The 25,903-nt window shown below is 38.7% G+C and overlaps 1 protein-coding gene across 9 annotated transcripts in view; it reads right to left on the reverse strand.

Annotated features, from left to right (window-relative positions):
- LOC122982437 (neural cell adhesion molecule L1-like protein) overlaps positions 1-25,903 on the reverse strand; it is a 54,632-nt gene that overhangs the window by 4,008 nt on the left and 24,721 nt on the right. For 4 of the 9 annotated variants that reach the window (XM_044351706.1, XM_044351709.1, XM_044351708.1 and 1 more), the window contains exons 11-27: positions 24,882-25,022; positions 23,379-23,490; positions 22,631-22,797; positions 21,370-21,532; positions 20,775-20,899; positions 20,536-20,640; positions 18,754-18,951; positions 18,270-18,340; positions 17,941-18,163; positions 16,884-16,999; positions 15,403-15,607; positions 14,656-14,778; positions 12,685-12,867; positions 3,545-3,658; positions 3,046-3,207; positions 2,501-2,677; positions 1,241-1,313 (exon numbers count right to left, since the gene is read on the reverse strand). In XM_044351706.1, the coding sequence (XP_044207641.1) occupies positions 1,241-1,313; positions 2,501-2,677; positions 3,046-3,207; positions 3,545-3,658; positions 12,685-12,867; positions 14,656-14,778; positions 15,403-15,607; positions 16,884-16,999; positions 17,941-18,163; positions 18,270-18,340; positions 18,754-18,951; positions 20,536-20,640; positions 20,775-20,899; positions 21,370-21,532; positions 22,631-22,797; positions 23,379-23,490; positions 24,882-25,022 (2,458 nt within the window). Of the gene's footprint in view, positions 1-976; positions 1,047-1,240; positions 1,314-2,500; positions 2,678-3,045; positions 3,208-3,544; positions 3,659-12,684; positions 12,868-14,655; positions 14,779-15,402; positions 15,608-16,883; positions 17,000-17,940; positions 18,164-18,269; positions 18,341-18,753; positions 18,952-20,535; positions 20,641-20,774; positions 20,900-21,369; positions 21,533-22,630; positions 22,798-23,378; positions 23,491-24,881; positions 25,023-25,903 lie in introns of all 9 variants that reach the window. The other 5 variants (XM_044351712.1, XM_044351711.1, XM_044351710.1 and 2 more) reach the window with 5 other exon arrangements.

The following is a 25,903-nucleotide window of genomic DNA, read 5'->3' on the forward strand; positions in this document are numbered from 1 at the left end:
CAGTCTGTGTGTCTGCAGTCGGAGCTTCCTCTATTGCAATTAAACGTGTCTGTATTTAATTCCCAAATAAGCTGAGGCACTAAATCAAGAGACAAAAAAATTTCATGTTTCGGTAACCCCCAGTCTCCTCAGAGAGGTCTTTCTATATTAGAAGTGGCTAAACCGTAAGCTGAATAGGTTCAGTAGGCAGCTTAAATAGTTAATAGCATTATAGCTGTTGTCTAAGAAATGTCTTGGAAACTGGAGTGGTCGCGCTAGCACCAGTCGGCCAATTTTGGCTCCATCCCCTATTCAGTTCTACAGTAAGCCACTATGGAATAGTTAAAGGAAAATTCCAGTTTATTTCAACCTGATGTATTTTCTATACATGTGGCAATTGTGGCTTGTGGCTGTGTCATTTTAATTTGTGTTTAGAAAGAGAGAAGTCATTATTCTGGTGCTGTGCCAACATGTTTTGTACAATATTAGACTACTCAACTAAAACAGCATCTCATAGTCTCCTTACAGCACCGAGCACTGTTTAGTGCTTTTTTTGTTTGTTTTTGACCCACGTTGGCCTCGTGACACCACATCCTTTTTTTCTGCATTGAGTGCTAGACAGTTTTGTTGGACTGAATGCTAATGTGGACGTCCAGTTGAGAATGGAGTTACTGCCATGTCTTTTTCTTATTTGTTTTTGTAAACTGTATTATTTTTTCTTCTAACAGTAATAAACTAACGAACTTGCTATGGTTTAGATTTTGATTCTGATCACATATGAGGTGTATGTGTGTAGATGTTTTTGGCAAGCAGCATTCAAATATGCACAGACACACACAGACATGCACATTCTAGCACACAAAATAACTTACTTATGCCTACAGGAATGAGCTAAGTCACATGTACTGCTGAGTGCACACAATCATAATTCCAACTAAAGGGGAACAAAGCTTTAGTTGAGTGTTACCCACTTCTGTTAACTACACTGTGTGATTACCTAGCCCATTAAATGATGAGAACATTGGCTTCTAGGCTGATCCTGGTAAAGCTCATGAATGCAAGGTTTGCTTTTGGGATGGGAGAGAGAAAACATTACTGTGACACATAAAAAATGAGTTTCTTATCCAGATAATATTTAACATATGGTTGTTAGATTAATGTTGCCACAACACAATGCATTTCAAGGAGATAAAAAAAATGTCATTTCCTCAGAACACTTTGGCACTGCAGCTTTTCTCTGCAGAGCAGGAGTACAGCTCACCTGTATTCACAGAAGGTGTCATCATTCATTCCCTGTGACTCCATGTCAGGGTGGAGGTCTTCCTTCTCTTTCACTGCAGGAGGGGCACAACAGGCATTTCAGCAACATTGTGAAAGGTCAGCATTTTCATCCGCAGACATGATTACGTATTACATGTACTGTTGGGAAACATAATCATTTGTAATGCATCAAATTCAAACAACCATAAAGGTTCTTGTCTGTAACATTTTCCAAAGGGAAATAACTCAAACAGTAAAATCTGCCTTTGTTTGTTTTAATGACCTACAGTGATTTCCTGTCAGATGACGCTTGGAGACTAGAGCAAAAGCAAAGCTCAACATTCATGCTTAAATGATCTGAACTTTTACTTTATAACACCTGAGTGTTTGTAAGAGATGGAATTCAAAAGCTTTTGAGCACAACTAAATATGACTGTGTAAACATTATATCAAGTCGGTACACTGAAAGCCTCCCTTCTGTGTGTGCACAAAGTGCTACACATCAGCTCTTTGTGTAAAATATGCTTTAAAACAAAACACAAAAAAAATTCTATACTTTCGAAAGAGACAAAAGAGGGATTTCATGAAAAGAGCTGGATGGGCAAAGGGGGAATCCAAAGGAGCTGATGAAATATTCAGTGCTTCATGTCAAAAGCTACTGCAGGCAAAGAAATGGAGTGGTGGGGAGAAGACGGGAAAGCAGGTTGAGAGGAGAGAAATCGAGTGAGGAGACACTTTGCAGGTAGGTACCACTGTGAGACTGAATTTGGCTCTGATACAAGGCAACACAATAGTGCAGGGGAAAGGGCCCGGAAGGTCTGCACAGGTGAGAGGTTTAGGAGGTGTGGAACAAAGCCAGCTGATTCTCACTCATCTGACTTGACGAGGTATGTAATCAGAGGTACCAAGCAGAACTAACAGGGGCATACAAATTATTTTGCATGCAGCAAAACTGTACTAGCTGCAAGCAGCTCATGGGGTTAAATGCATAGGTGTCCAACATGCATGCATCGGGCATTTCCAAACAGGGTGGGGGGTCAGGGTTGAGGCCCACTGTACGTTCTTTCAGGAGGTCAACCAAAATCACATCAAAGAGTCAAATCAAGAACTGGTGGTGTTTAAAAATTTCAGAGATAATTAAGCTGCGTATTACCAAACCAGACTGATATCTTCTACATTTAATATACATTTCAGGTAATTTTGGTTCACTTCCTGAAGCGAAACAACATGGAGACCCAACCCTGGTCAAAGACTAACTGACCTTTATCCATGGAGAACATGTCTTGTCGCTGGGGCGGCGGCGTACCTGCATACTTGCCACCTTTGTTTCTCTGCACAAAGCAGGCCATGAGCACAACAAGGGTGAGGAGCGCCACAGCACACATGGTCCCAATGAACCAGCCCTGGGTGGAGAAGTTGCTTTGCTGACCTGCCATAACTGTGAACAAAAAACAACGAAAAGACAGAGGATCAACTTTGCACACATTGGCCTATTTGACTATGACAATCCCCTCAAGCGCTCCTCATACAACTGTTTCTTTGACTTAAAACAGAAAAACATGATGGATTCAAGTTTGAGAGGATGTTCTCACATTGTATTTCACTCATATTCCCTTCAGCTACAACACTCTGTCTCCTCTGAAAGAATATTAGATAGGAAGGGGGAAAAAATGCGCAGAGATGTAAGAAACTCACACATTCACCACACTCAATACCCATTTGTCAATGATATACCGGTTTTGTTATGGCAGACTAGAACCTAAATCACTCAACTCTATTGACTGTGACACCTTTCCCTCATCTCACCTTTGACTCGTGTCTGGATAACGTCTTCGAAAATGCTAGCGTTATCGAGCAGCCTCTTGGCCATGAGGCGCACCGTGTACACCATCCCAGGTTTGAGCCCATCAATTATGTGGAAACTTTGAGAAGTGTTTACAGCCTCTGAAATCCGCCAGTTACCATCACCTACACAGCGAAGCACAAGAAGTGCACAAACAGCAAGTCTGTGTTAGCATTCATACTACCGAATAAGAGCTGTCGCCAAGTAAGAAGTAGTTGCTAAGTTAACACATTTATTTATTGAACTATATATAATGTTAAATACATCTTACTACATTTTGAGGCAATGATGATGAGGAAATGATGAAGGTAGCCATGCAGACATTAGCTCATGTACTGTACATGCTGACTTATAATGTACTTTTAGATGTTTATATAAAACCTTCCCAGTTGCACCTAAACATGGTGTCACCTAAAATTCCTACCAATGTTTAGCAAGGCGGAGACGGTGAAAGAAGCTTACGGTTATTCATATAAGCCACATAAAGCTGCGAATCCTGCTGCTCCTCTCTGGCAGTCCAGCTGATTTTGGCAAAGGTGTCACTCACATAAGAGCTTATGTTCAACAGGGCTGGAACTGATAAAGAGAGAAGAAATAGGAGGAGGAAAATAGGGAGGAAAGGAAAACACAGACAGCCACAGAGAAAAGGAGAAGAAGGCAGGAAAAGAGGATTAGCAGAGGCAAATAGGATCCCCCCGCAGCTTGAGAACAGTGCAGCTAGCAGAAACCCTTCAAGACGACAGTTCAAAAGGCAACGCTGGGCCCCAGACTTAATTGAGTGGAGCTGGATTTTGGCTCATAAAGAGTAGATATAGAGATGGTGGGCGGGAGTGACATCTAGTCTTCACTCTCTCTTAAGCAAAGCTGGCATTTCCTGACGCCCCCCCGCCTTGAGCGGATATCAGAATAGATTGAAGCGTTTCCATGTCTCGAATCTCATTGTTAGTTGAAAGTTCAGGTACATCAAGATGAGATCACAGGGATATCATTGGCTGTGCATGTGTGAGTGGGAGCTATATACCTAAAGGAGGATGAGTAGAATTGCCTGGGATAGAGCTGGGAAAGGAGAGAGAGCAGTTGTGGCCTGGAATGAAAGAGAAGCTTCAGATGTTAGATTCCTGTTACCATACTGTCAGGTATAATACTCTATTGTGAAACAAGCGAGCGCTATAAACGACACTAAGGCAGGATTGTTGGAGCTATTGGGAAAACTGGTGGGAGTAACTGTAAAAGTACACTGCATCTAATTGCAAACACACTATAATTATAGCAGGGTTGAGGTCGACACAATAAACCTGAAATGCAAATTCAAACTTCAGTGGTTACTTTCAAACAGGGTATTCTCACACAAAATGGTCACACTTTGAATTTTGGAACATCTTTCCTGAATTGGTTTAAAGGAATTACCCAAACTATGCTTGTACAACTAACTATAAGCGACAGCTACTTGCCACACAAACACACCTACGACCTTGTCTACCTCTATTTCTATGTTAGCGAGCTGCAGCGGCTGCAGGCGGTGATACATACTGCTCTGAACAGAGGCCACAGCTGGAGTCAGGGAAAAATCTTCAGAGGGATAAAAAGAAAATGAAATACAGCAGAGTATTACAGATATATGGAAAGCCAGCTTTAAGGTTTATAGACCAGGCACACACACAGACACATTTGTAGGGATATGTGATTGCACTCACAATGACACACATACAAATACGTGGGCAGTGCATCCTCACTAACGTAACCACGCGCAGGTGGATGCATAGGTGATCTGTTTTGTGTTTGGTGCCTGGTGGAGAGCTGCACCAACAGAGGGCACTGAGCAGCAAAAAGATCATGAACAGTATCCCCCCAAGTACATCAAACTTACAAATATTAACCAGAATTTGGGTATGTAGTGTATAATGACAAATGAAGTATAACTGTAACTTAACTGGAGTGTTGATGACACTACTGTAACTGGATGCAAAGCACCAATAGAATAGGAAATAGAAAAAAGAAAAGTTGCTCACAACAACAGAACAGTTTCCAGATTTGTCATTAGCCATTCTAAAATCACAATTTTATTTTTATCCAATTGCACATTAATTTCTTGCCTATATTGCCTAACAGTCACTTTTGTGAATGAATTTTTCATATATATATTTTTCTTTAAAGGGGACATATTCTGCAAATTTCCAGGTCTATATTTTACTGACCTGAATGGAATATCTTTGCGTGATTTACAATTCATAAAACTCCTTATTTATCTTATACTGGCACTTTACACAGCCCCTCAGTTCAGCCTCTGTCTGAAACAAGCTGTTATAGCTCCTGTCTCCTTCAGATGAGCCCACTCTGTTCTGATTGGTTAGCTGCCAGCTCTGGAGGCTATGTAAACAAACAAGATTTCACTTCTTTTCCTCATTCTTTACTCAAAATGTCAACTTCTCAAGTGTATGTTCAAGCCGAACTCCGATCCAAAATATGGTCAACGCAAACAGGCCGTGGAACAACCTTAGCAACAAAGACTATGGAACGGGCGGCCATTTGTGGGCATGTGTGAACGATCTGATGTCGGTTGGGGAAGTAGAGGTAACTTTGTAAACAGAGCATTCAGAGGAGGTTGAAGCCTGGGCTTTTGACTTGAAGATGGCATTTTTACACACGTTTACCTCAAGTTTTGGAACTTTGACCATGTTTAACATATACATCTGAGATTATAGCAGTATATAAATGACAGAAAATCACAACAAGCAAGATATGTCCCCTTTAAAATAAGAGAAAAACCTATGCACAACTTCATTACAACACAAGAGAAAGCATATCTCCTTATCTTCAGCATGATCTTTATGGCTAGTAGCTACATAGTCATTATGTTTATTTATTATCTAACAGTTTTGAGTATTTTCTGCAAGTGTGTGGGACCAGATTAACCAGAATTTAATAAGTGAATATTAACTTATTATGGTATTGGTCATACGGTAGATTAGGTTTGGGGAAATGTGTCACATCCTGCATAAATTTTCTAAGTTTAATTAGATTTTTTTTTATTATTATTATGTTGCTTTTGGTCCTCAGTCTTTTATGTGAAGATGTCTATAATACAAGTTTATTATGTAGCAATTACTGTTGTTGTGATAAACTGTGTTTGTAATTTTCCAGTCCTGTAGTGATTTTATATGGACTGAATTTCAATAGTAGAAACATTTCATTACCTGTGGCACACACATCAACTCTCTTCTGTGTGTGTGTATTTAATTTGTACATGTTGCTGCCTATATTAGCTGAACTTATATTAAAACAAATTACCACTGCTGCTCACTGACACAGCCTGTTCTACTCTGATTGTTGAATCCTGAGCTGATTGCAGTGAAGATGAAGCCCTTTCCATCTAAACCTTTTCAAACACTGAGTTCAAGCCATTAGCAAACATGTTGGCGATAACAACTTGGGTGTTCAAATGCTCTGGCAGGGAGCAAATAATTTAATCTCTGGAGGAGCTGGTTATTTTTGTGTGACTTTAGAGGTATAGGCTCTTCTGTGCTTTTTGTCTAGTTTGCAACCCGCTTTATCTCTGCTGCTTTGTTATCTCATGAGAGCTGATGAAGGAAAATAGATATTTTTTCTCTGTCTGCCACACTCTTCTGCTACGGCTGTTAGCTGTTCTCTCAGTTTTTTTTCTGCTCCTCTTTTTCACAGACGTCTCACCCCATCCTTCTGTGTTTCCTTTTTCTGTCTCTCACTTCAGCCACTCTCTTTGCTTTACAAGCTTTTCAAACAAAGACACATGGACACACACATCTGCTGATATCTCTATGGTCGTTTTTTGTTCTGCTATGCCATTCTGTAATTTGTCTATCTCTAAGCCAGACAACCATTTATCCTTGCTAAATGGCTATAAGTATTAAAAGCTCACTCAGTCACAAAGGTGAAATCTAAAAAGAACACTTCAAATGCATTCATTTTTTTCATTGTCACTCCATCACTGCCTGTTAATGTCTCTAAATTCACTGTGCTCCTGCTCTGTGCTATTGGCATCTATAAATCTACTCTGCTGCATTGTGACTAACATGCCCTGAGGACAGCGCTCTGAAACAGAATCATTTTATCTCCCCAAGAGCCTTCTACTCAACCGTATTTACAAACAATGAATCTAATGGCTCTCAGGCTGGACATCCACCTACAAAATGGAGTGCCTCTCAGAGGAAATATAAAAGCCAGAGAGGAATGAATAACCTTTATTAAAACATTGGTGATAACGGACAGATATTTTTTGTCTGCCAAGTATTGGGAAAGAGGGAAGAGTTTGCAGGAACTTTGAACTGTCAGGCAGACAGAAACACATACATAGAGTCTGTCCCAACACTTGCAGTCTGCAATCTTTCGTACAAGTGCACGTTCTCACAACACCAGGTAGTAAGCAAGTGTGTCCCCACATCTGATATATACCAACACATAGTACACATAACCCACACTTGATGCACACTTCTCTTAATACCACTTCAAAACGCTATTCAGAGCCAAGTGTATCCCACAATTGGTATATTGCAAAACACCAGTCCAGTTGTTGGTGGTTGTACACTTAAAGGTGGGTTTTAGGACTATCAATCAACAGAAAATAAGAAGTTGAAGTTTATGATATGTTGGATTCAGCATGAATATTATTATAAATATTCAAGCACTAAGTTATGGCAGAACATCCATAGATGGTTATCGCCTAATATTAGGAATCTGTTATGTTCTTCTTCTGTTCTGTAATTTTGCAAACATTGTCAAAATAAACATTAAATATCGTATCTATTATCAAACATTTTGAGAACTATATTCCACAAAGTAAAGAAATGTGCACTAAAGTACCACATGTCTTTGCAAACGGTGGTAATGAAGAGTAAGGACCACACCAGCATCTACCTAATCGGCCTTACATATGCAGGTACATTAACATACTGTTGAATGTGCAGCTGAGCAGCTAATTGGCTATTTAGCCTGCAAACTAATGTTACCAGTGCACTTTTCCCCAGTGAATATTTGTTCCTCACTCAGTCAACAAGATAAGGTGCAGAACAAGACGTGTGTTCATGTTTGTTACATGTTTGTAAGTTAGATAAGACTTTAGCAGGAAACCTCATGCGGATGGATGTTTAGAGTCTGTGGCTCTCGTGTTGTGCAGCAAGTTGCTGTCTGGCTGTTGGTCAGTGTGATATCATAAACCAGTGCCTCATGCAAATATGGTTTAAATAAAGTGATTTGATTGGCTATATGGAAGCAAGTTCTCTATCTATGTAGCAATGAATTAACAGTATTCCGACTAATTAACGAAAAGATAGGGGGCACCATCATGGAAAAAAAAATATTAGACATAAATTTCTCCCTTTTGGTTTTTGATTTTTTTTCTCAAAGGAGAACACAGAACTGAAGTGATTTACAGAGTAAATATATATGCCATAGCAGAGTACATTTCTTAAACCTGCAATGCGGAAGTTTTACATATAAATGAACGTCCGTTACATTGAAGCCCTTGCCAAATGAGTTCACACAAAGCTGATTAAGCCTCTCACCGCCAGATAAATCTCTCTGTATTTCACAATATACAGACTTTTTAAATCTCATGTCGGTTGCAACATTCCCACGCTGGCGTTAACCATGCAGCTCCTCTAGACTTTCCAAATGTTATAGGACCGAATGGATCAGTCATTTCGGAGAGGTTGTGCTGAAACAATTTATGCACCGTTTTACAGCCACAGCAGTAGGTTACGACCAGTGGTGTACTGGCCATCAGGCATACTGGGACAAATCTCAGTGGGCCAGTGGACCGTCAAAACATATCCTTTTTACCGGCCCCCTTTGTGTGCCAGTCATTCGCGGTGCCATGAGAGCATGCTGCATGCCTGTCCCTTTACTCTCACTGCCAGAAGGGGGAGACAAAAGTCCCGCACTCCAGCTTTAAAGTTAGTAGGTTGTGCAAACCAGCAAGGCAGTTATCATATAATTCATGAGGAATTATTTGATCCTGTGTCGCTGGCTATCACCAGTTTTGACAGAATATTTTAAAATGGGGACCTGAACATTTGTATTAGCAGTATTATTAACCCTAATGCTACTGAAGTCATTAGCCAGTAGAATTTATTAGAACACTATTGTGACTACACATCAGCATTGTAACATATACAGTACTAGTAACATCACAAGGGCATTAATAAAAGCTCTGTTTCTCATCATTGTTGTGATTTTTGGTGTCTACTTTTGGAACTAAAAACAAGAAATCACAGTGATGGCTGTGGCTCAGGAGGTAGAGTGGATTGTCCGCTAATCGGAGGATTGGCAGTCAATTCCCGGCTTGTCCAGTCTGCGTGTCGAAGTGTCCTTGGGCAAGATACTGAACCCCAAATTGAGTGTGCGTGTGAATGATTAGACTCCTCCTGATGAGCAGGCACTTTACATGGCAGCCTCTGCCATCAGCGTATGAATGTGTGTGTGAATGAGTGATTGTGGATTGTAGTGTTAAAGCATTTTGAGTGGTCGGGACACTAGAAAGGCTCTATACAAATGCAGTCCATTTACCTTTTTTACCATGTACAGTTTAGAATAGCATAAGAGATGCTACAGCAGAGGTTTTTGTTCTCTGAACTTATGAGCTCATTAAACTACTCAGTGATGCCGGCTCAGTGGCTAGGGTTGACACCATGAATAACTACCTAATGGACACCGAAGGTCATTAAAAGGTTGTGTGACAGTACATCACCGTTGTTTATCAAATCTATTTCAGCGCTAAAGAGATCATGTAGGGCCAGTGAATGGAAATAGAGAAAGGCTGAACTGGAGGTCCATGTTTAATTTATAAAGAGCCCATAACTACTTATAATAAGACTGTATGCACTGCGAGACAAGCCCATTTCTCTAAGATATTCAGAGAAAACTGTGGATTTTCTAGTGTATTGTTGTCCATAGTTGATCAGCTCTTGAATGCTGCCCCAACCTCTGACATTCACTATATACTATACATACTCCACTGCAAAAAGTGAGGAATTTGCAAGATATTTCAACAGTAAAGTTACCATCAAAGCTGGTATTGTAGCCAAAGATGACAACCTCAACGTCCTCATTGAAAAAGGATGATGGCAACGAGTTTTTTTGTTCATTTCTGCCTCAGAATTCTTTAGGTTTGTAATTGAAATTCTCCATGTGCTGTCTTGATCTCGTTACAGCTGTGCTTTCTGAATGTGTCTTTAACAGTGTCTATGATTATGTCCTGAAAATTATAAACACGTTCCATGAGACTGAGATTTTTTTCTGCTGTGTTTATCTGAAAGAAAGCTAACAATATTGTTCTTATTTGTCACAGGCCCATATCAAGAGCCCTCCCTCTAACAAGCAAGATACTTGAAAAAGTAATCTTTAAACTAACAGCTTTCTGAAATAAAAACATTTTTCAGAGAGGTCCCAGTAAGACTCAAGGACAAACACAGCACAGTGACGCCCTTCTCCAAGAGTAAAATTTAGTGGAATCTAGCGGTGATGTTGCAACCTCAACCAACTGAATAGCCCCCCATCCCAACAACCACCCCCCACCTCACCCTCACCCGTCCCCATCCAAACGTGTAGGAGAACCTACAGTGGCCGTGAAACTTGCAAAAAACATGAAAGGCCATCTCTAGAGCCAGTGTTTGATTTGTCCGTTCTGGGTTACTGTACAAACATGGCGGTGCAACATGACGTGGAAAAGGACCCTCTCTCTATGTAGACATAAAGGGCTCATTTTAAGATAACGAAAACAGCAAAAGTTGTTGTTTTCATGGGATTATACACTAATTAAAATATACTTATGAATATTAGATTGCATTTCTACACACTGCACCTTTAATACTGATTCAAGGTCTCAGTACTAGGTTCTTTGGATTCATAGTAAAAAATGCTGTATTTGACGGATCACAAATGTTTCCAGAGGATGTTTTAAATTTCTTTAGTACACACAGTACCAGTAAAAAGTTTCAACACACATTCTCACTCAAAGGAATGCAAATGTGTCTATCACTTCTTTTGTTGTAGCACAGGTTAGCTGCCTTGATCTCATGCTATTCTAACTTTACATGCCTCCTTTAGGTGATGTCTTCAGTGCTACTTGTTACAGCTCAAAAAAAAAAGCTTCTCCTTGGCCTCAAGGACAAAGAGATGCACTATTCAAGAATCCTCAATCTCTGGTTCAAATCAGAAGTTATAAGCCCATGTCTTTGAAAACAAACTAAGTTTTAGATCACACATCAGTGGAGTGATAAAAATAGCATTCTTTCATCTAATCAGGTATACGTGTAGGTCAATATCTCAATGTGAGAAGTATTGCGGGTGTACAGACATTCCTCAGCAAGAAAGATGCCACAAAGCTAATTCATGCTTTCATCTCAAGCAGACTATTTTCACTGGTCTTCTTTAAACGAGTATTTAGCGGATAAAAAGTACTCCCAATTCTGCTGCTAGACTTCAAAACAACACTAAAAAGAGGGAGCATTATCATTCCAGTTTTAAATGAGCTAAACTGTCTCCCTGTATCCTTTTAGAACTTCCTATAAGAAGTCATTTTGCTTTATTATAAAGCATTAGATGGCTCAGGACCGGCCTAAACTGCAGACTCCCTGTTGCTTTATGTGCTTTCATGTTCACTTGCATTCCCTGCTGCAGGTTTGTTAGATGTTCACAACCACTGTCATATGAAAACTCGAGATGCACCTTTTTATATGCAAACAGTCGAATTCAGTGGAATATACATTCACATGTATATTAGGGAGGAAGTCTCTGAGCATTTTTAAGCAACAGCTTAAAATATAATGTATCCAATGAATTATTATAATATCAATATTTTTATTTGCCATGTGTTCCTTTCACTATTCGGTATTTATTTTATCTCAAGAAAACCATTTTTTTACTAGAGAAAATTCAGAGTGCATTACATAAACTCCAGCAAAAAGGAAGAATCAAAATAATCAAAAGAGACTTTTCATTAGACCATCCATGCTTTACACCCACTTCATTCAAATTTTCAAATTCATTTGCCCACATTTGTAACACTCTGTTTACATTAAAACAAGTTTCCAACATCATCAGGTGTTATTTTCTCAGATCTGACAAAGCTGCTCCAGCCACAGAAGACATCATATAGCTGCTTTCGCAGGCTGATTAGTACTTCCTGTAACTATCAAGGAATGCAACGATCATGTCTGTAGTGTGCTATGCTTTAACAACACTGGAGGGGCACTTTTTACTTATTATAAATTATGCATACTGCATACCCTATTTACTCCTGGTCAATACCCTGTACACTCATCCCACTCTCCTCTATTTAATATTTAAAATTTTAATTTGTAGCTGCTCCTCTCACCAGAATATATTTTATATCTTACATTTTTAATATACTATAAATTCTTCTTTTTATATTATTTAGAACCTCTTAATTTTGTCTATATTTTTCACTGTATATTTTTGACCACTATGCACCATAACAACACCAAGTCAAATTCCTTGTATGTAATGCGATTACCTATACGTAACCGCAAGTATACTTGTCAATAAAGCTGATTCTGATTCTGATTACCGACACTACCATCCCAGGTATGCTGATTCCATCTACTCACGTGGTTGAGTTATGGTGCTGCTCTCCTGGGCCTGCGGAGGTCCACAACCTACTCGAGTGCAGGCACTGAGGTGGAAGCGGTAGAAGCTGCCCTCCTCTAAGCCCTGAAGCTGCCACTGGGTGGTGTCAGCCCCAGTGATGTTCATCTCCTGGGAGTCAACCACCTCCAGTGTGGTCTCATTAACTATGGAGGAAGGAGAAAGATGTCATGTCAGTTTGTGTGGCGTGAGTGAGCCTAGAACAGATAGATGCCGAAAAACTCATCAGTGTTGGATGTTGTATGTTAATGGGACACAATTATAATGACGGTCAATAGTAGAGGGAGGAGGAAGATGAAGAGATGTCATGGTAGCTCATGCAGAAAGTGAATGTAGCAGATACATGTCGTGACAGGTGAGCTGAAGAGGAATACATTATGAAGAAAGGCGAGGGGAGATGAAAGGAGAGGATAGAGCGCTCAAGAGGAGAGGGGGTAAAGAGTGTAAACAAGTGGCAACGGATGAAAAGAGGAGGAGGAGGAGGAGAGAAGGAAAGAGAAAAACCGGAGGAGGAGGGAATGAAAGAGAAATGATAGGGTGAAATCTGAAAAAAACAAGAGTGTAAAAGGAAGAGAAAAAAAATCACAGGTACAACTGGAAAAAACAGAAGGAAGACAAAAAGGCAAAAGAAAAAAAAATAAACATAAAGTGGAAGCAGAAGAAGGAAATCAGAAGAGTAGCAATCACAAGCAGCATAACGTATCACCAAACATGCATTATAGATCAAAGTACAGTATGCGTGCAGACTGTAGAAAGCAATGCATTTCTCCTGCAACCGCCCTCGTTGATGTCATTACTGTGCCAATGTTGAAATGCAGGTGAGAGCTGCTGAATGTGTGCCAAGCCTATTGTGCCGCCACGGAAAATTGATGTTTGTTTGCACCACAGAACACCGGATATTTTATGTGTTTGTGAACGCTTTCAGATTATTCATTGACTAATTATACACAGCACTTTCATTACTCAACTAGATGTGCAGGCTGCGCATGTTGTACACCGTGTAATATTTTAGTCATAGAATTAGCAGAAAACAAAATTTTAAATACGCTTGAGTTACATGGTGAATCAATTCAAACATAAAGCCTCCAACACCCACAGACTTCATTGTGTGGGAATATCTGTGTAGTCTGACATCTGATATGGGAAAAAAGCAGAAAGGAGAGGGGCACAGAGTGTATTGAAGAGCTGGCCAGACTCTGTGGGTGCTGATGGAGGCGGCAAAGGGCTGTCTCTGCCTTCACACTTTACACAAAAGACTTCAGAAATGTCAGCCAACGAGAGTGTAGGCTTTCAAAAAAAAAGAGAGAAAGTAATAAAAGCCCCTCACTCACTTGTTCACCCTAACAGTTCTCAAACATAAAGGTGGGTTGTTTTTTGGGTTTTTTTGCCAGAAGAAAAGCTTGTGAGTGATAAATACCGAAGAAATTGTGGAAAAGGCACAAACTGCTTTAGCTTGAATGATCATTTTGGAAAAGAACTTGCAGTCCAGGAGGATACGAGATAAGAAAAACGGAGGGGACCAAAATCTAAAGTAGCTTGCAGAATTGGGCTGTTGCTGACCATTGTGGAGTGTTCAGAATTAAACACTGCCACCTAGTGTCTGGTATGACAATGCAAGAAAGGAAAAGAGGGTGGATGGGAGTGCATCTGGTTTCTTTTCAGGTTTGTCAAAAGTGCATCAAACCCTCGTGTATGCTCAAAGGTAAACTGCAGTATACCTGAACAACCCCCTCCACACATCCTTCCTCCTTTTGTCACCTATCCTCTGCTCACAATCCTGCTTACACCTCACCTGGTAATGCCTCACACAGCAGAGCAATGAGCTACAGCTAAGTGAAATGTACTAATGGAAAAAAAATCCCACAGGGCCAAAGGTCTACACGGTATTAAGTCAGTGAGTAATTAGTCATACAACATGGTGTGTGTGTACATACTGAGGTGGTACTGCAGGAGATAACCAGTGAGGATGCCATTTGATTCCAGCGGCGGGCCCCATACCAGCAAAATTGAGTCTTTCTGGGCGTTGGATGTAGTCAGGATGGGCACTTGCTCAGGAACTGTGAAAATGAGAGTTATGTTAATGCGTCTATTGTATACAGATGTTTTACTAGCAGCTTTTTGTTCACTTGAAGGTGGTTAAACGTTACATCTTTTTAAATAGTTTTAAAGTTTCATTATTTTTAAGATGCTTGAATCAAGACAGTCGGTCATGTTCTTAACTAAATGACAAAGGATTTATTTCTCTCCACTCACATGTCTTTTCAAGCTTGCTTTTTTTTTTTTTTGATGTGCATTATATTGTTTTAAAGCCTTCTTTACCTCTTTCTTACTTGTTAAACAGATGTAAAACAAACTGGTGTAACCATTTGACAGTTTGCCTGTTTTAAGCAGCTTTGTCATCTCACAAGGGTGCAACACTGAGTTGTGCCAGCACACAGCTTACTACCTTTAATGACCTCCTCTTTCTCTCTTGTTCTCAAAGGGTAAACATTGTGACATACGGCATATGGGCTTTTGTTAAAAGTCCTTGGCTTGTTGCCTGAGTCAATTTAAATGCCCACCTACAAGCTTGAGTTTATTTTTTATGTTGTTGTCTGCTTATACTTATACTTACATGTGTATAACTAACACCTACTGTATATGTTGTGTTCTGTATGTTTGTGTCATCCTCAACACCTCACCTCCCTCTGGTGTGCTGAACGTGACCGGGTCACTGTTGGGCCCGTTGCCCTTCTTGTTGAAAACGTTGACAGTGAGTCTGTACTCGGAAAAAGGTTGGAGGCCAGGCACAATGGCATGACTCCTCTTCCCAGGGAAGGAAAGGGAGTGGCGCTCATCTAAAGCCTTGTTAGGATTCCGCAGACTCCACTTCCTCAACCAGTGAACCTGTGAGAGGGGAGAATAGAAAATGATAAGAAACAAGTCTGAATAGACCATAGAGAGAGGGAGAAAGACAGAACAGTGAGATAAAATATGTTGAGGAGCAGTAATTAATTACAGATTTTACCTGTAATGAGGCAGATATCTGGTATCTGAAATCAGACATCACCTATGAATTATGAATATGAGATGTAGCTTTTTTTCACCTCAAGTGATGGTGTGTGATAAATGGCTGGTTCACGCAACTGTCATTGTTCCAACACATATACAGATAACAATATATATAAAATATATAATATATATAAAAAATCACAAAACCATTATGATTACAAGGACTAATCTTTCTCCATGTGCTCATTACTATCATTACTATACAGTAATGACTGTGTTCTTACAGATATAAATTTGTCAAATGTAAGTGACATATAGTTTTGTTTTTAGGACACTGTAAGTTTTATGAGCAATGTCCTGTTCAGAGGGAAAAAAAGATTCACTTTAAAATGACATAATGAAGATTTTTGCATTTCTGTCTCAACTGCACAGTATCAGTATCTCTCAGTTAAAAATATTGTTTGTACACTTCTTAGTTGAAAGAGGTAAAATAGTGGCGGACAATGGCGTCTCTTTCCTGGGAAGCTATCTTTGATTATCACACACTGAAAAGACGAGGCTTAGCACAAAAGTGTACTGAAAAAAGATCTAATTATAGCAGAAAAGGGATTCAGACAATCTAAGTAATATTAGCCAACAATTCAAATGAATGGTAATTACTCTCTCAAAACTCTGATCTGAGCACAGTAATAACTATCATAGGACTCTCTATAGTTAATAGCATTTTCTTCCAATTATTACTGATTCTTTAGAAAATGAAAATTGATCAATCTGCTTTTTACAAAGTTGTATCAACTGCAGCTTTTTATTTTTTTGTACGAGTATTAACGAGTGACTGATGGCTGATGCAACCTTTGTACCAGTAATTACTGTATAATTATCAAGTTGGTAGTTACTGCACATTATTACATTATTTCACTCATATTCATATTTCTGCATTCATATGTCATTCATATGAAGCCATTGCTATATTGTAAATTATTGTTAAGTGCTACCAAATCATTACTTTCAAGAGTTCCTCTGTTGCCTGTGAAAGTCTTCAGTTATACAATATGATATAAAAACAAACTTTAATTCTTTGGTTCTGCTTGTTTTGATTTTTCTTAACCAAGAGTCTTATTTCTGCCTCCAAAGATTTCTTGGACAGTGTTTTAATACAGTGAAAACTTACATCATATCCCCTTAGATGACCTCTCAGTGTGGCAGTTGGAACCGGGGTCCAGCTCACTCTCAGAACAGTGGTGTTGATCACCTCCACCGCTACATCCCGTGGTGCTGCAGAAGGGACTGAAGAACACATGGAGGGAAGGTCAGGAATACAGACTAACTGCAAACAACAGGCTACCTTCACAGAGACTCTAAAAAGCATGTATAAAGCATGTATAAAGAAAGAAAATTGGAAGATAAATGCTTGCAGACACAGTAGAACAATAAAATAACCTTGTTACCAAAAAATTGCCTAATTCAATGGTTTGAGGCCATGCAGAAATGATCAGTTTCTGGTTAAGATGGTAAATTAAAACACTGATGCTGATATCTGCATAAAGTGCACAAAATATACATTCAGCTGGCCACCAGATAAACCAGCTCATTTGCTCAAAGCTTCTTTCTTTGCAGGGAAAAAAACAACAGCAAACATGGAATGAAAATATTCTAAATATATGTTCTGCTCTACATGTTACTGTACTGGTAGCAGGAAATGATAGGAGCACAGCAGACACAAGAGACAGAAGCAGCCATTGTGCCTCAGTAGGCCTACAGCGCAAAGTGTGTCGTGATCTGTCAAATCTCCAACAGCCTCTGAGACAGAAGTGGAAATTTGGAAATCCCTCTGCTCTACAAAGGTTATCTGCCACCTGCTGAATTTAGCAAAGGTGTGGGGGAGGGATTTCAGAGGGGAGGAAATGTCACTACTGCACACCTGCATGGGATTAAAAACCATGGGCTAAAGGGAAAAAATGAAAGAACTTAACCTGACACATTTTCCCGCAGACAATGCCAAAAGACAACTGAGGACACGGTGGCATACGGTAACACAAAAAGTTCACAGTAAGTCATAAGCAAAACAACAGCTACATGTGCCGGTTCAGCTTCAGGCTATGTTTTAATGAACCGGTAAAACAGAAGTGAGTCACATATAAACATATTATATACCGAAATTGTGGATCAAACATATTAATGACATGAATACATAAAGTAGAGGAAGTAATATTACGTCTATAACTCACCATCTTCTCCAGAGTAACCTGTAACAATTTTAGGCTCTGGTCCCCAGCCGTGGCTGTTCCTGCTCTGAATTTTGATCTCGTACGGGACAAAAGTGGACGTGTTCTTCACGACAAAGGAGTGTCTCTTGACCATATGCTCCTTCCAGACATCTTCCACCCCCAGTTTCCTGTAGCTTACCCTGTACTCGAGGCCTGGGCCGTTGTGTTCGATAGGCAACAGCGGCTACAACAGGACAATGTACTGATGAGTTACAAATCTTTAAAAATGCTTTCATGTGATAATAGTTTATAGTGTACAATGTTCTACGTGGAGATGCTCTTTCTCTTACCTCCCAGCTAATGTCCATTTGATGAGGAAGATGACCTTGAATTTTAATGTTTTCTGGGTTCCTATCAGGAGCTTTGAAGAGATATGTGAAGTTGTATAATCATATTATTAAAGCTGAAAAAACTGCTTGAAGTGGAGTTGATCTTTATCTTGATGTTCTGTAGTCTTTTACTGATAAAATGTAAATCCATCCATACTGTTCAGCTAAATCAGACACTTTGGTAATTGTAGTAGATGTACATATTCAAATGAGAGCCAAGGTTAAGCAGCAACATGTGTTGGAGCTAATACTTTACGCACTTTAAGGGCTTTTGAGACCCAAAAATATCCACACCCCCTACTGTTACAAAGTCCTGTGGCCAAACGCTGGCCTCTCCATACACTTGCACTCTGCACATTTCAAAGGATATGTTAAAACTGCACATGCTTTCACAATAGACAGATAACCACAGCAGAAAATGTTAATTAAAGAGAGCGACTCTCACCAGCAGGGGGTGTTTTGTGTCTCTCAGTAGGCTCACTGGGGGGTCCGGGTCCAATGGCGTTAACAGCATACACTCTAAACTGGTAGTTAAGGTGTCCATATAGTGCCAGCTCGGCTGTTGCCTGGTTACCAGGGACTTTCTGTAGCTCTTTCCACCTGCCTGGATCCCATTGGCTCTCCTCATACTCCACTATAAACTCTGTGCTCATGGAGGAGATAGGAGACATACACATTTAATTATCACCATACAAATAATCAATAATTAAAACCACTTTTATTTTTGTCTAGTTTTAGTCCACTATAAAATATTGATGGATTGTCTTCAATACAGGTTTAATGTTTTCACTACACCAATAAAGGAATAACACCACTCTCATGTCTGTGTGTGAAGTACAAAGCTGGGATCAGGAGGCAATTACACTAGCTTAAAGAATGAGAAAAAATAAGCTAATAATTGTACGTACTTCTCTCTAAAACCAAAAACCAGGTACAACGTGTTACTTGGTGAACTTTAGAAGTGCTGGTAGGAGGACTTTTGAACTTTAGAGAGAGCCAGACTAGCTGTGTGCCCCTGATCCCAGTCTTGATGCTAAGCTAGGTTAACAATTTCTTGACTCAATCTTAATACTTAATGCACAGGCATGAGAAAGGTCTCGGTCTTGAGAAAAAAAAAGTGAATTGCCCAAAAAGAAGTTTTGAAATACAAGTAAAACATTTAATTTTCAGGATATTACCTCTATCTTGCAATGCTGCACTATATTCACTTTATGCCCTTGTGTGCTAATGTAAGCACACCGTCAAAAAGTTCAACATCGTTATGAATGACAATAAAACTGCATTGGCTAAAATCACATAATTAATTGCTTCACTTTTGCTTCTGAGATGACAGACATGTAGATTAGTTATGCAACACTACACTGTGTATGTCTAAGTGTCCAAATCTCAATTAACTACTTGCCATAGATTACCCGACGGACTGTTTATCATGTAGGGAATAATAAATTAGTTAACGAGGGAGGGATTTGAGACATAGCCATAGCTTTTGGCAAGTCCATGGCAAATTAATTACATAAAATGAATATTAAGTTCTCCACACATCCACCTGGTGTTGAATCAAACTGTGTGATCCACAAATATCATTTAGAAAAGAGCTGATGCCTGCGTCTCTAACATGTTAAATTTAACAAATAAAATGACTATACTTCTCAGTCTTTATTTCAGTTCATAGATAACACATATCAAAGCTAAGAAACATTACAAACCTAGAATAGGACACATTTATGAATTGATATCAAATCTTATCATCACTGACTTCCAAAAATAAATTAGAAGTGAGACAAGGTCCTTTGCCAGGATCCTCAGCACTTACAGCAACAATCACCTGTTAAATAATGTTAGTTCAGTCAACAGTGATCACAGCAGCAGAATCTGTTCACTCTCATTTTCACAGCAGAGGAGACATGATAAGATTTTGATATTTAAAGTAGGTGAATTATGGCCAGAGGAGCCATAATTAATTAAAAAGTGTCCTCTTGTTTTGTTCCTCTGAAACTTCACCTTATTACCCTCTAATATATTTTGTAACAGCACCATAATAACAAAGTAATTAGATTATTTTGGACACTGATAATCTTAAGTGTAACAGTCACAACAGTACATGATAAGCAACTGTCAATGATCTCTGAGTAATAGCAGTTTCTCTGTTGCAGTATTTTACACCAAAAAGAGTCATAGAAGTTAAGCATTATACATATTTTAGATTTGATTCCACATTAACTTTTACCTGTTACATAGCTGTTGTGATCTCTCCCAGGTATCCAAGACAGGGAAACATTCCTCTCACTCTTTAGTTCAGACACCTCTATGTTTGTTGGAGCATCAGGAACATCTGCAACACAGAGTACATACAACAATGATAGATGCTTGGAAGCAACTGTGAATTTAATCATCAAAACATCTGTAGAATTTAAATAAATCAATATATAATAAATAAACTGAAATGTATTTACAAAACTATCTTACCCAGTACTGTGAGCAACGCAGTGGCATTGTCCTCATCTAGATTGGTTCTGGCAATGCATGTGTAGATTCCCTCATCACTCAGGTTCACATTCATGATCTGCAGCATGCCATCATCCACAAAGTACCTGAACAAACAATACAAGCACATTCACGGGGATATAGCAGGGATATAACGTCAATCAATCAATCAATCAATCAACAAAAGCTACACAATCCTCTACATTTTTTATCCATTTTAATAAAAAACATTTTTCATTTTTTTTATCTACATCTCAATCTGAAACTGCATCAAAATGTACATGGTGATAGACAGTCATGGTTTATGTGTGCCAGACATTTATTATTCAGGTAAGTAACCTTTTATAGATATCTTGCAAACAAACTATCTAATAACCAGTCAAATAAAAATAAAAAACCTCTGTCTTTGACCCCCTGAATCCATTGGTACTGATTAGGATAGGGAACAAATCTTCTGGGACTTGCATGTTTCTTTCTTCCTTTGCATTAATATACAGATAAAGAAACTGAAAATGCCGTCTTAAACACACACACATCTGAAGACCAATGGAAACACTATCAAACCACAGCCACCCACCTGGAATTTTCAAAGGAAAGTGGGATCTCCTCCCCATCCTTTCTCCAGAGCACCTCAAAGGTGCCCTGCAGGCTTTTATCATACTCTGCCTGGCACATCAACTGGACTGTGGTCCCACTGATGATCTGAACATCCTGAGGTGGCTCTATTATTTTTGTGGGGTCTAAAGATTAAAAAAAAAGCCATGAGTGAAACGAGTGAAATGAGTAATAAAATGGAAATGTCTTGATATTGCTCAATAAATTTCCATGGTAATTTGCATTTATGACATGTCAGTGAAATATATATTTCTCAATATGCTGTATGATATCATTATTTCTGCTGCATCCTCTTATAACATCAATGAAAGATGAAAGGACCTAATGGTAACAGACCACCTTCTTTTAACTATTCCATCACTCACAGACAATATTGCTGTAATACATTACTGTATATTAAAAAAATAAAACATAGGGAAAAACAAAGCAGAGCATGATAAAAAAAAAGAAACGACAAATCTACTTAACCTGTCCTATTCCACATCTAAAGTTTATTTGAATACAACCTAAACAAACAACGTGCAAAAACCCATGACCTCACTACAAAACCTCTAATCCAAGTGTGGTTATAACACAACCACACTTTTATTTAATTTATATATAAATTACTATCATTTTAAGGGGGCAGTTCATCTGAATTACAGAAACATTTTTTCCCCACCCCTAGACTAGCCACACAGAAGAGTCCTTAGCCACATTAGCGGCTCTGTTAGGCTGTACTTAGGCACAGCGGTGCTTTGAGGAAAATGCTAATGACAGCATGCTAGTACACAATGATCACGCTAACATGCCGATGCGTAGAATGTAAAATGAATAATCATATTAGTTTAGCATGTTAGCATGAAAATATTTGCTAATTAGCATAAACCAAAGACAAAGACAATTTTGGTCAGATGATGGTGCCAGATGGAAAGTTAGAGGTTCACCAAAGTCATTACAATTCATCAAATGGGAACATGAATGCCAGTAACAAATTTCATTGTAATCCATTGAATAATTGTTGAGATATTTCAGTCTGGACCAAAGTAATGGACCAACCAACCATCTGACAGTCTGACATTGGCCATCTCTAGAGCCCCCTAATGTCACTAAAAACTTTAAAACTTTGGGCAGACAATAGGTCTATTTGTCATTCAGGTGAACTGCCCCTTTAATGAATAATCTTGTGTAATGGATAGGTTTACTCATGCTTAAGGAAAGCACTAATCATGTTGCTGAGATACCTTTTACATCCAGCACAGCAGTGATAGCTGCCTTGCCCTCCTTGTTAATGGCATCACACACGTATTTCCCACTGTCGTTTTTTTCTGCACTGGTGATTTGCAATGATCCGCTCTGGAGGGTAAAAAAACGTTCCCCCGTGATGGTTTCTGGAGTCTCATCTCTGGCCCTAGGAGAGGAAGTTTTCAGACCTCTTTAAGACTGTGCATACAACTTATCTGACAGCAGAAGTGCTTAGAAACAAAAAAGATGGAAAGGATCATCTGATGAATCATCTGCTATCCTAATATTCTGAGGGTCTTTTTAAAGTTAAGAGTGTTTTTTCATGGACTGTCTAAGATCCTATTTCCCTTTTGTAGAGCTGTAGCAGCGCTGCAGTGCTAGTTAATAGGATTTAATTAGCCCAATTTCAAGGAACGGAAGAGGATTATCTCATTAAACAGACATAAGTGTCAACATCAGACTGTCATACAGACACCTGAAGCAGTGTGGGATTAATAGCATGACTCACTGCAGTGTTACAATATGTGACCTGATTCATTCTTTAGACTATAGCTCAGACATCTGCAAGCTGCACAGAACTGACTGATATACAGTAATGTAAATGTATGAATAAAACCATAATTACCTGAAGAAAACATATCACACTGAATGAGGGTGTAAGGTTCTTTTGTCTTAACAACATGTGTCAAAATGTACTGTGACAGATGTCACTGGGACAAATTCCTGATGTTCATGGTAGTCACTTACCAAAAGATGGTGGGTGGTGGACTACTGAAAACACTGCAGTTCATGACAATGTCCTTTCCTTGTACCACAGCGTACTCTTGATGGTCCTTTGTCAGTATCAGAGGAGCCATATCTAAGAGCACGTGGAGGGAGGAGAGATTAGCTAAAATGTTTTTTACAAGATACAAGAGAACTTTAACATTTGAAATTACATGAATTACAAAAATCTGAAGCATAAACTTATGAACTTAAACTTTGTAATGTTGTTCATTTCATATTTAGGGTTTTTTTTTTAAGACACTGGTTAAACTGATGAACTGCGACGTTTGATGGGCGTGTTGAAGGGCCCCCGCTTGTTAAAAAATTGACAGCAAATTAATTGGCAACAATTCTGATAATCAATTAATCATTTAAGTCATTTGTGTGCAATGATGTCAAAAATTCTGTGTTTCCAGCTTCCAAAATGTGACAATTTGCTGGTTTTCTTAGTCTTCTATGAAAGTAAACAGAATATCTTTGGGCATTGGACCAAGCAATTTGAATAACCTGGGAAATTGCAATGGGCATTTTTCACTATTATCTGACTTTTTATAGACCAAACAATTCATCAGTTAAGCAAGTCATTTAGTTGCAGCCCTGAATGACTGTAATAACAACAAGACAGAGAGGGCTGAGCGGTGCAGACGTTTTAGACGGCAGAAATTACAGCTAAAAAATTAGAAAAATGACATGAGTGGAGAGTGTTGTTGGATATCATGGATATGGAAGAAAGGAAGTTACAATGACATAAGTAGCGCTACAATACCAAGCTGAGATATTTTAATGGGAGCTGTGTTTTTTTGTTATGCTAACAAATTAATTCTTAGGTTTGAATGAAAGATGAAAGAGAAGCTAGTGTAACAGAGGTGACACTCTCTTTATTAGGTAAACTGCCATTTAAGTCAATATCTCCTCCTCCACACGGTGACTCACATATACATAAAGCACACGGTAATAAAATGATAATAAGTGATATTGAACTGAATGTCATGGAAATGCGTTATTTAAACAACCTTGACTGTGTTTAAATGCTGGTGCTAGATATACTGAAACTATAATCTCAGAAAGGATTGACTGCAAAGGATTTAGGTGCAGTGCAGTATATATGATCTCTCAAGAATGAAACAATAACGATAAGATTTAGTCAGCTGATGTCAACCAATAAGAAGATGAAGAGACAGTGATATAGTTAAAAATATATCACAATGATATGTGTTATCACAAAATTTAGTGATTAAAGACTGAAAAACTTTGCTGCCCATATGAATTCTGGGACTTGACATCGTCTGATAATGGGACATAGGATCAGAAAGATGTTGGATGTTTGTAAAGTTAAAGCACCACCTCAAAATCTGAAGGCCTGCATGACGTTATTGAGTCCACACAAACTACACAACAATTCACAGACTCAGTTGTACATGATTAAGTGACCATTATTTGTATGATGTAATAATTATGTCCTTGGCCTGTGACTGTAATACTCACTCATGACCATGATGTTAACGTTGGCCAGAATACTGCCATGCCTGTTGGAGGCTTCACACTGGTAGACGCCACTGTCCCCTGGCATGGCGTTGTGGAGCACCACAGTGTCATCAAGCACCCGCCTGTTGTTCAGAGGGTCATCTGACAGCAACATAAAAACATAACATGAAGCTCATTTCACAAGCAGCACACTAAAGCACAGCCAATATGTTTTTTAGGTTAATTATGAGATCAATATTTGAAAGTTTAAAAATATCTGAAAAATATATTGGCCAATATTTCTTCACTTAATATGAACAAACAATTTTTAGTGATCATCCCTCAGTTTTTTTTGTTTTGTTTTTTATGAAAGAGATATGTAGAGACTGACACAGGACATGTTAGATGAACAATAAACTTTACTATCAGAGATGATGATGATGATGATGATGATGATGATGATGATGATGATGATGATGGTAGATTTTGAACAGTACATTTCACTAGGAATCAACTCGTTATGAATGATGAATAAAATCACACATTTTCCTATTTAAATATATTACATAATAATTCTTATCAGGACATTTCTACATATAATTTTGTAAATCTCAATTTTTCTAACATTTTACATTATTTATAACCAGTAAAGAAAGACAACTTTTATTTTTAACCTTCTACCAACCGTGCTCCCCACAGACCCCAGAGGTTTACTTATTGTCATATCTCACAGGTGCTTTATTCTATCATTCCAATTTTTCATGACTTTGTCAATTTGTTCCCAATGACCTCATATAATTGTTTTCAGTTTCTGTTTTAATTGGTGCTTTTTAAAAATAACAATGAACTGGGGTCCTGGGGGACTCCAGTCAAAAGTACCCAATTTATTGGGTTCATGTTTGCCATGGGTCCTAATTAAAAGTATCACACACTATTGGGGGGGGGAGGGGCGGCACTCGGTCAATCATTTTGAAGGCTTTGTTTCACACAATATGCAAATTAACTGTAATTTTCCTAAAATAATAATAATGTCAACCAAGTTT

This window comes from Thunnus albacares, chromosome 5, assembly GCF_914725855.1.
Source record: "Thunnus albacares chromosome 5, fThuAlb1.1, whole genome shotgun sequence".
Taxonomy (NCBI): Eukaryota; Metazoa; Chordata; class Actinopteri; order Scombriformes; family Scombridae; genus Thunnus; species Thunnus albacares.